This window comes from Barbus barbus (genome assembly GCF_936440315.1).
Source record: "Barbus barbus genome assembly, chromosome: 5".
NCBI lineage: Eukaryota > Metazoa > Chordata > Actinopteri > Cypriniformes > Cyprinidae > Barbus > Barbus barbus.
In genome coordinates, this window is record NC_136733.1 from 34,289,314 (window position 1) to 34,301,006 (window position 11,693).

The 11,693-nt window shown below is 39.1% G+C and overlaps 1 protein-coding gene across 1 annotated transcript in view; it reads right to left on the minus strand.

Annotated features, from left to right (window-relative positions):
* LOC306870310 (glutamate receptor ionotropic, NMDA 1-like) overlaps positions 1 to 9,440 on the minus strand; it is a 28,410-nt gene extending 18,970 nt beyond the window's left edge. Inside the window, exons 1-5 of the mRNA XM_079417506.1 lie at positions 8,761 to 9,440; positions 6,160 to 6,294; positions 5,466 to 5,642; positions 2,892 to 2,989; positions 119 to 240 (exon numbers count right to left, since the gene is read on the minus strand). Of these exons, the coding sequence (XP_079273632.1) occupies positions 119 to 240; positions 2,892 to 2,989; positions 5,466 to 5,642; positions 6,160 to 6,294; positions 8,761 to 9,009 (781 nt within the window). The 5' untranslated portion in view covers positions 9,010 to 9,440. The remainder of the gene's footprint in view (positions 1 to 118; positions 241 to 2,891; positions 2,990 to 5,465; positions 5,643 to 6,159; positions 6,295 to 8,760) is intronic.
* Positions 9,441 to 11,693: the final 2,253 nt, after the last annotated feature.

The window sequence follows — 11,693 nt, forward strand, 5'->3', positions numbered from 1 at the left end:
GGCAAACATGTTCAGTTTGTTAAGAAGCCTGGGAAAGAGAGCGAGAGAGAGAGAGAGAGACAGACAGAGAGAGAGATAGAAAGAGCAGATGAAAATGGAGAGGATGAAAAGTACATACCATCTGGGGCTTCACTCAGTGCTTTACCAGACATCTCCCTTTCTCCAACCAGCCACACATAACCAGAGCCTGTCATATTGAGCTGGCGCGCTGCTTTGTAAATGGCTGCAGCTTCGTCTTCACTGTGATTGGACAAAGATTGGTAGTAATAGACTGTATTAATTGGACTAAATACTTCCAAATTTAATGTTATGAGCAGGTCCACATGGAATCTGTGAGTGCAGGAATCAGCTATACCACACATTTCTTAGCTTATTTCTATGTCAAATATATAGTCTCCAGCAAGAATGCCATGTTTAAATCACTACGCAGAATGCCTCAGATTTCCCCCAAGTCTGTCTGCACATTCTGTGTGGGCCTGATTATGAGTGACTCATGAAGGGCAGAGAAACTGTCTGACATTTTGAGGTAATCTCTTGTTAACAAATGAGATGTTGGCTCATTTAATCAGAAAACACTTTATGAAGTGTTTGTACTGAGGCTGGACATTTTAGCTTTATTTGCAATCATTTTTAATATTTTAATGCATCAACTCACAGAAACAGTTCTTTTCAATTCTGGTTCTGAATGTAAGGAAGTATATTTAAAAAAGAAAATCATTGTAATTTTTTTTAAAACTACAATTTACTAGAAAAGTTACATTTGCCAAAACAAGAGTTGTCCATCTTGGCTTATATTATATCATATCATATTATATTATTATAATATAATTTATTTATCAAATTAACTTTTGTGGACCAGGGGCTGTATAACAGAAATGTCCTATCTTTATTTTTGACTTGAAAGTTTGATATCCTAAGTGAAATTACCATGGTTACTAAAAAGATAGGACAGGATTCTAAGTTAGAATGTTTCTGTAACAGCCCCAGGATAGAACACTTTATTGCCCAGAATGCACTACCTGAATTTCTTTGGCTTGCAAATTAGTAAATCAGTCCAATCATAGTCCTATCATTCCAATCCATTTTAATTCAAAACTGGTGTCAATTCCCTGTGACGTGACCAATCCAATTTAAACAGCAACACAAATACACTATCTCACAAAAGTGAGTACACCCCTCACATTTAGTATATCCTTTCAAGGGACAATACTATAGAAATGAAACTTGGATATATTTTAGTGTAGTCAATGTGCAACTTGTATAGCAGTAAAGATTTACTGTCCTCTGAAAATAACTCAACATACAGCCATTATTGTCAAATAGCTGGCAACAAAACTGAGTACACCCTAAGTGATAACAGCTATATATCGTTTAACCATGCAAAGCCACATGTCCTATTCATCATGTTCGTGTTTTTGTCTGCTTGACAGGACCATACAAATTTGTGTATCTTGTTTTAGAGCAGTTAAAATTTGGTTCTTTGAGTACAATTCTCTCATACTGACCACTGGATGTTCAACATAGCACCTCATGGCAAAGAACTCTCTGAGGATTTGAGAATTAGAATTGGTGCTCTCCACAAAGATGGCCTAGGGTATAAGAAGTTTGGTAACAGCCTGGAACTGAGTAACAGTACAGTGGCCAGGGTCATACAGAGGTTTTCCACCTTGCAACAGGCCTTGCAAGGGTCGATCAAAGATGTTGAGTCTTTGTGCTGTGCGTCAGATGCAGAAGCTGGCTTCAAAAAACAGACGCATAAGTGCTGCCAGCATTGCTTTAGAGGTTGCAGAATTGGAAGGTCAGCTTGTCAGTGCTCAGACCATACGCCACACACTGCAACAAGTCAGTTTGCATGGCCGTCGTCTCAGAAGGAAGCCTCTTCTGAAGCTGGCTCACAAAAAAACCTGCAAACACTTTGCTGAAGACAACCTGTCCAAGAGCATGAATTACTGGAATCATATCCTGCAGTCTGATGAGTCTAAGGTAAACTTGTTTGACTCCGATGGTGCCCAGCATGTGTGGCGACACCCTGGTGAGGAGTACCAAGAAAATTGTGCCTTGCCTACAGTCAAACATGGTGGTGGTAGCATCATGGTCTGAGACTGCATGAATACTGCTGGTACAGGGGAGCTGCAGTTCATTGACGGAAACATGGATTTCAACATGTACCGTGACATTCTGAAGCAGAAGATGATGCCCTCCCTTCAGAAACTGTTTTCCAACATAACCACCACCCCAAACACACCACCAAGATGACCACTGCCTTGCTGCTGAAGGTGAAGGTGATGGAGTGGCCAAGTATGTCTCCAGACCTGAACCCTATTGAGCACATGTGGGGCATCCTCAAGCGGAAGGTGGAGAAGCACCATGTGTCTAACATCCAGCAGCTCTGTGATGTCATTATGGAGGAGTGGAAGAGGATGCCAGCAACAGGCTGTGCAGGTCTGATGAATTCCATGCCCAAGAGGATTAAGGCAGTGCTAGATAACAATGGTGTCCCTACAAAATATTGACACTTTTGACACAGTTTTGACATGTTCACTTAGGGTGTACTAATTTTTGTTGCCAGTTATTTGGACAATAATGGTTATATGTTGAGTTATATTTAAAAGACAGTAAATTTGTACATCTATACAAGCTGCACATTGACTACTCTAAAATATATCCAAGTTTCATTTGTGCAGTATTGTCCCTTGAGAAATTATACAAAACTTTTTGCTGAAATGTGAGGGGTGTACTCACATTTGTGAGAAACTGTATCTTTTCAGAATTCTCCAACCCATGCTTCACCATTTTTGCCTGCACTAAGTCAGTCTCTTGGCTGACCAAATGTATTATTCAGCAACAACAGCGATTAGTGGTGATGGGTTAAACAGTGGAGATGAACTCACCTTGCAGACAGGATGATAACTCGGGCCTCTAGCTCTTTGGCTTCCTGGAGCAGAGCCGTCAGATTTGTGTCTTGGCTGAACAGGAGCACTTTCTCTGCCTGGGATTAGGACACAACATTAGTCAAGTAGTTGACTCATCCCCACCATGAACCATGCTCTTTGAGCGCTTGTGGTATTTTTTTTTCTCCTTTTCTATTCTTTTCTTTTTTTTCTTTTTTTTTTGGAGGGGGGAGGGGGTTTGAAAAAAATGAAGTAAAAAAAGTTTCTGAGATAATCTGCTTAAATGAAAAAACTTAAGTAAGCTTGGAGCAGGTAAAAAAGTTCTGCATTTTCACATGCAAACTCAAGGGAATCAAGATTCCAAGGAAAAACGTGCATGTTACAGGAAGAGGGAGAAGAAGATTGATGCAACCGGAAAGCAAAAAACAGGTGAAGGAAGGCGGTGGTGGTGGTGGCTTCTTTCCCAACCAAAAACAACAAAAAGGAATAAATGCTGCAGAAAGGTGGGTATAACATCTGGATAGTGCCTGTCCCACATGACCAGATCTCCACGCACTGTGTCAAAAGAATAGACTTGCAATCTTGCTGGCTTCAATACATGCATTCCTTTACACAAAAATAAAAAAGTGAGAGGTGGGGGAGCGAGTTTTTGTATACGCTTTAACAGAAAAAATAACCCATTCTCGATTTAAATCATAAAAAGAATCCAAACAAATAAATAGACGTGCTGGCAGGATAACGATCTCTGGAATCGGTTTGTTGATTGTTTGACTGCTTTCTAGTGGCTACTTTCAGATAACTTTTGGGCGGCGTGCATTGACCATGCAAATATACCTTGGGTCCTCGCTTGTTGTCAAAGGACAGTTGGTCGAGGTTTTCATAGTTCCTGTTTTTACTCTGATGAATAATGTGCACAGAGAAAATATGCAGACACAGAATATTATAAACAGTTATAAATGGTGCGCAGTAAAGCATTCCAACAAATCTCCACTTTTCTGCTTCAAATTGGGAAACTCTAATCCTGGGGCTTGCAAAAACATCAACAAAGACTACATGGAGCAGACAACCTTATCTATCCTTGCATATGGCCTGAACCTGCACGCGATTATTTCCATGACTTCTCCTCCTTTAATTCTTTTCATAATATTTCATTTTAATTTAACCTTTTCACTTGCATTTAATTAAAACCCCTTGCCCTGAGTGCGCTCCTTGCTTTAGCACAATTATTAATAAGCGCTTATGTCTCCGTTTCGTTATAATGCATTGCTGTTTGTTAATTGTGCAGTATATTTAAGCGCAACCTAATCCGATCCATCAATTTAAATTTCTTTGTCAATCTACCGTACAATAACATCAGCTACAGTCCATGAAGCACAGTATGTTGTAGCACAGACTGTATATCCAGACATATGGCCCAAAATAAAATATTTCAAGCACTCTGTCCAGATAATGCACATTTTTAAGAGCCATAGAATCTGGATAACCTATATTTTTATGTTTGTCTGTCAAACATTTGTTGCTTTTGGAGGGCCCAATTAAAATGAGTAAAACCCTCCTAGATTAAATGGATGGACATGGATTATTTGAGATAGTTTTTTATGCATTTAATACATATTTGTAGTTTTAAGATTTTTTTGTTCCTGATTGTATAAAAAAAGCCCCCTAATCTCACAATGGACTGAGAAAAACTGTTGTTTTTCTTGTCTATCATAATGGCTTTAATTTGCAGCTTTAATATACAGCCATCCAACCGTGTGGACAACGTGCAGGCAAAGTTTTACTGTAATAACTGACACACGCGAAAGACTTTCATGAGCCCTTCTACTGATTCTGACAATGTGTGCATATAAAAACAGCTGGCCTTGGGGCTGCCATTACTGAAAATGACATTGCAACGACATTGCGGGTGTCCTAAAAATACAGTGCCATGCTAATGGATTCAGATCCAAAAGAAATGGCTCTTTTTACTGAATTACATTCTAATTTAGACACTGCATAACCTTTCATTACAGGCATACGTATGTGTACAAATGCAAACGTTGATGAGGTTTAATGCTCACATGGTGCATAACTACCTTCAGCTTCAAATTTATTGTAAAATAATTTCTTACATAATGTGAAATATTGAACAGCACAAAGCTGCACACAGAGAACACTCAATAAATCAGTCACAGTCTGTTGCTGGGAAGAAATTCTTATAGAATCAAAGAAAAGCAAAACAACCAAACAACCAACCCCTTGCCGTTGATTTTTCGCACAGCCCCAGGCTAAGTCCCTCATTTTGCTCCTGTTGTGGATAGACAAATAGGAGAATCTGACTATGGTAAAAAGCAATGTGAGATGAGTAGAAAAGTACAAAGTTTTGCAGATAAACCACTTAAGACGCTGCTGATGCCTCTGGCATAAATAATGTTAGCCAATGGAAAGAAATGTGTTTACACAACAGAAAAAAAAGGAAACATTTAACATATATAGAGGACCTCTGAGATATTGATTACAGAAACACACACTGACTTACACACACACGCTCATTTACACGCTGGGCCATGTGAGTCGACAGCCCACACATCTCACCTTCGTCTCCCTTTCCTCCAGCAGAGTTTCCAGTCTTTTCTGGGCCGCTCTGCCCTCGTGGTCATCACTCACAATCAGGATGATGTGATTCCACTGGAACTCACGCATCATGTCAAACCACACTTGGGCTTGGTGGGAATAGGGCGGCACCGTGCGGAGGAAGGAGAGGTGGATGCTCTAGATGGACGGTTGGGGGAAAGAACTAGTGAATCTCAAAGGCCTAAAGCAATTTCAGTTCATTAGGATTTAATCACTTTAACTGTAATTAATTTAGAGATGGATCCAAACATCACTTCTTAGTGTGCCAAGATGCCATAAGGCAAAGGAGTATAAGTGAACCTAAAAGAGTCAATCGATCATAACGCTATATGCAGTATTTATGAGAGCTTTTAATTAAAGGTCTAAAAAATGACCACACTAGAACTAAAAATGAGTAAACATGTATCACATTATTCTGCTCTGGAGGAGGAATAGAAAACCGTCCTGGAGGTGGACCGTCATGCAAAAATATATCTTCAGGGCTTTGCTACACTATGTCCTGCAAAAAGGTTTTCACACTTCAAAACTCCCAAAAAAACATTAAAAAAGGTGACTGAAGAAAAGGACAGATGACATCTGCAGTGAAACGCAAGTGGAATTTCTGTCTGAAATATACTGAGTCATAAACCAGCTGCTGGTGGTCTCCCACACTCACCTTATCAGAGTAGATGGACATGCGGGTGGTGAGGCCCACTACAGGGATACGGTAAAAACCAGCGGTGTAGGACACCGGAGTGGGAGTCAGATGATCGTTGGACTGGGGTGGGTGGCTCACCAAGATCGCATACACCTGAGGACATGAGGATCAGAAATCTGACAAAGTTTTGTCACTTGTTTTGATTTTGTCACTACACTGTAAAAGGCCTCTAATCAATCAATACAAATACTAAATGAATGATACAATGTATAGCTATACAAACCTACTAAAATCTGTAATAGAAACATACTGATAACCATAACAACACTTAGTACTAACAATAAATCAGATCACATTATTCAAATGGGAATTATTGCCAAATACCACTAAGCTAACAAATATGACAATAAAATAACACCATGCACATTCACTAAATAATATGAAATATAATTTAATCTCTAACGTTACATGGATTATTAGATTCTGATTGGTCAATTAGGCGTTTGGACATTTTGATATTTCATTGACAGCGTTGCAAATTCATAGTGTCCCTACGTAGTATTTACTGCAAAGCTCACTAAGTAGTGTAACTTATCTGTCGAACTTCGCTTGACTTGATTAAATACGTTAATTCGGAATACAGCGTCATCGAGCACAGATCAAACTCCAGCTGCGATGAAAAAGGTTGCAAATTTCCTTCTTTGATTTTTGTGAAGCGATGTATCAATGTTCGTCCCTATACAGTGTGCAGGACCTGAGCTAAACATAAACATAATCTTATTTGAGTGCCGTCCACTTCGCAGGGTACGGACGCAGTCAGCCGCTCATCCGGGTAACTGAAACAAAAACAAACAAACTATAGCGCGCTCGAAAAAGAGAAAATCAGCGAAATGTTATTAGCAGAAGCTTTGAGACAATATACAAATTTACAAACGTCAAATCAAAATTTCTCAGAAAGATTTTTTTTTTTTTTACGTATTTATTTGGTGTGTAGCCGTTTGATAGGCGGGATAATGTACAGTCAGCTGGTTTGATTGACAGGCGATCTGACCAATCATAACACTGAATCCGCCATCTTGCCCGAAAAACAAATCAGATAGGAGAGATTAATTAAGAGTATTTGTTATAGATTAATTTAGGTGGATTCAGAGCCCTATCTCTACGGCTGTGGGTGGATTTAAAGGTGAAAAATGTTGTGTGTCTTTCAGTAGTTGAATTTAAATAAATTGTGATGTTCATTTCGTGCTTTAGGTAAATATGAAAAGGCATCGGTTCACTTAAGGCGCAACAGTTATCTGTCATGACACATTAAAGAGCCACAAAACGGTTTTTATTGTTTGAATTGTCTGACTAGATTAACACTTAGCCTTGCAATGATGGTAACTAATAGCAAAAATTATAAGAAACACATATTTAAATACATATGTTACAGTAATTTTACACTATGTCCTGTCCTGTTAAATGTATAGTTTTGCCTTATAATTTGCAGTTAATGTCAGGGTTTTTAATGTATTTGTAGTGTTTTTCAATTAAAATGACCAATAACACAACTGTATTAGTTTGTAAACTATATACTGACGCGTTTCTACAGTGTGAAGCAATGCTAACCTTGCTGGAGGAGCTGACAGGAACATCAGCAGTTTGGTGTTGGTTGTCATGAACAGCATGTGTTTGGGTCTGTGTGTGTAATCCGTGTTACAGCGTTGAAGTCCATAATCCTGCCGCCGTGTAATAATTTGCTAGAGCTTTCCTCGCAGAACAAAGCAGCTGTTATCTACGAGACTGGCGCCATGTTGGCCTCGTTTTACGTTTTTCATTAAAATAGAGGCGGTGGGCCAACTGTGATGCCATGGCGGCTCGTGGAGGGGTCAGTGATGTTACCTTAAACGTTTTACTTAGCTAGGCTTGAATTTGTATTTATATGTCTCCACATGAATCACAGGTTGTCACATATCCTATGTACTTTGCATTATTTCAGGCTCAGTGCATGTAACCTCTGGGCACAGCCTTCCTATCACAGCAATGCTCACTCATCGGTAAGGTCAAAATGGACCCCGGATCCTGTTGAATGTTTTCTTTTGTGCAATGTGCTCTAAAATCGAGACTCGCAGCAGCGTTTGCCTTTGCAGAATACAAAGTTGCAATAACTACATTTGGCTGAAAATACCTTTTCTTGAAACAATGCACGTTTATGATTCTGACTTTTAGAGATTTTGTATTTCTTAGAGTTTACCAGAAACACTTAGTACAAACAAAACAAATATATAAATATATTAAATACAAATATCAAAATGGATTAATTAAATTACAGCTTGATTTAAGTATCTGACAAAAGATATTTAAAACAGGCTACTGATATCTTATACTTTAAAAAAATATATATATAAAATTTAAATTAAAAAGAGAGAGTCATCTGAAATGATTACCAGATAGATAGATAGATAAATGTTTCTATAAAGTGCTGTTTTTTTTTCCAAATAAATCAAACGTTGAAAGCATTGTGTGATAATGCATTTCAGAATATATTTATTTATTTAAGCTGTTTATTAAAGATTTTATTATAACGTTTTTGTTTTTTCATAATGCGTATTGTTGAAGAGACTGGTTTGCGAGCGTTACCTGATTAGAGATGAGATCCTCACACACGGAGAGTGCCATCTGGATGGCGTTTGGCTTATGGGTGACTGAAATAGCGTTCATCTTGAACTTATCTTTGCCATATATGTTGTTGGCTTGGGTGACAGCGTCTTTGAACACTTGTTCATATCTCTTCTGGCTCAGGACAGCCCCGATATTCACAGTCTTGGGTTCGCATCCGCCTCTCGCACAGGAGCACGAGATGAGGAAGGCGAACAGAACCAGTCGCATCTTGCCCTGGATGGCAGAGGAGTCAAGCTGAGTGCCCCGTGGAGGATGCGTGTCGATGCCCGTTGATTAGACTGATCCGCTGTCACTGTGTCCTCTCCAGCAGCACTGGAATGCGATCGCTTCAAGTCTACTCCGCAGAGGAATGGGCTTCACTCATTGAGTCCGCTCATGAAACCTGTTCATATTCAGGAACCATGTCAACACGCCTTTGTGGAGAATGATGCTCGCTCCTGTTGATAGTCGCCTCACATATGCACTCTCTCTCTCGGGAGGAGGTGGAAAAATCAGTTTTGCAGTAATGTTGTAGTAGTCATCTGCCCTCACTTGTCCCGCTCTTGGCGTGACTGAATCATAGTCAAGGTTTTGTCAAGGGTGACCTGATGCTCTGTGAGAGACGCTGTCCTTGGTGCTGAGACCTGTGCTCGCACACTGATGCGCGCGCACTCGCAGATTACGCCTGATATCGTGGAGCTGTCACGGTCGAATAGACTTCAAAACATTTGCGTTAATGCGTGGAAAATCTCAGGTCATCACAGTACCATGTGATTGAACTAATTGGACGGATTTTCTAACGTTAATGTGTAAGTCACACGAAACCAGTAAGATTTACATAGGCTATTAGTTTTGTGTAAATTGTTGTGCAATTGGCATATTAAAAAAAAGAAGATCGTTTATTCATATCATGTTTTTTTGTTCATCACTCGTCCATCACTAACCAGTAGGCTATTTAAACTGGTTCACTATGGAATCGTATCATTTATGCTTTCGCATTAGTCTTTTGGTGACATTTAAATGTGTATATCGTTCTTTTCCTTTAATATGACACATTACAAGTTAATGTAGCTCTGCTTGCGTCTTTGGAAAATCCGTTTATGGCAAACTGATAAATCCGTGTCATTCTTATACATTCATTATGATCATCGTTTACTCGCCGAACTGTCGATAGACTTGTTTTCTCTTAATTTAAAACAGAGAGGGATGCCTTTTCTCATAAAAAATAATCAATGGGAGCGTGTCTCCATCTATCATCCGTAGATAGCTCCAGAACGGGCGCGTTCAAATGCAATGGAGAAATTCAACGAGACCCCCGTTACCAAGGAAACAAGCATCTCCAGCTTGAGGTGCAAGTGTTGTTTTTCCAGACACAGCAACTTACAATTATGAAAACTGCGTTTTGTAAGATCAATCGAACATATCAAGGCTTCTTCTTCTTCTTCTAAAAAAAAAGTATATAAGAAAAATTAAATCAAACATGTATTCTAGTGTGATGAAAAAGAAATGCCTCATTTTGATGTTGCATTTAGATTACATCATTACTGGTGCCTGGGAGGACATCACTCATTATCAGGGACAGAAAAACTGCATGGATGGAATTTTGATTATAAAGGTCTTGTTTGGGTACAGCAAGTACCAGCTTTGTACCTGTAGGTTATTATTTATCAAGTTTGCTGCTGGTAAGTGGCACTTCATCACATGCACATATAGCATGCATACGGCCCTTTGCATATTAGTCACACACCGACAAACACATGCAGAGTGGGATTTAAACATGAAATCGTTTGAGTGCAGGCACAAACAACAACAGGGCAGGAAACACATCGATCAAATAATCATCTCTCTCATTTCAGGACAAGAATACTCTTTTTTTATTATCTGTTACCTTAGACTAGTTTCACCGCACAGTAAAGTTATGTGATCTGTGAACTCATTAAAATATCAGGAATCATTAGACAGCAATACACAGAACACTGAAGTGTGGATCTCTGCGAGACAAGGGAATGTGGATGAGAGGAGATGGCAGCCGAACTGCTACTGAGATGCTTCAGGCTCTCAATAAATGATACCAGCAGAGTTAGTCTCAAACTGGCTCTCAGCTCCCAAAGTGTCAGTTTGGATCATGCAGTGGTGAGGCGCTGTATAATACATGCTGAACTGCTTGTTAGCGTGATTTCATTTGGGTGGAACCCTGATATCTATCTTCTACACAAACTCGAATGCAAACTATACCATGCATATACACGAATTGGAAATAATAGCAAATCACTGTGCAGTCTTGCTACATTATTTGATATTTGAGCATTTTTAGATTTTTAACTGCAATTTCCTTTTGGGTTGAAGTGTGACTCCCGGAAATGTAATATGTTGCTGAAACCAGTAATGTTTTAGCCATATCTTGTATCTGGCTGTACGCTTGATCAACTTTTTTGAAACGTGGTTCTTTGCATACATAATTAAAATCTTTCTACCACACGCAAAAAAGACCTATCCAAATGTCTGTTTAATTATTCTCAACCGTGCCTAATGAAGAGGCTTTTGCACATAATTATCCAGTACAGCAAAAACAGACACAGCCTTGTAATGGTGCTATTAGCGCATAGGATTCAGCTGAATGTTTTTATCTCTTCTGACATACACATATTTTGATAAATCTAAAGGAGGTTGCTTGGAATTAAATCATGAAGTGTAAGCGCCATGCAAGGCTGGAAACACATCGCATCTGCATGCAACATTTAAAACCTTGTGTTTTTCTCTTCCACTCAGAATTTAGCAGAGCTTCAGGACAGAGGCATTTACAACGCAATGGTTAATGGTTTGGTTTCAGCTATGTTTTAATTCAGAGAAAGCTTACAGGAAAATTGCAAAAGCAAGGTTTTTAAGAGGCTGGGATAAAGAAAATTTGTTCT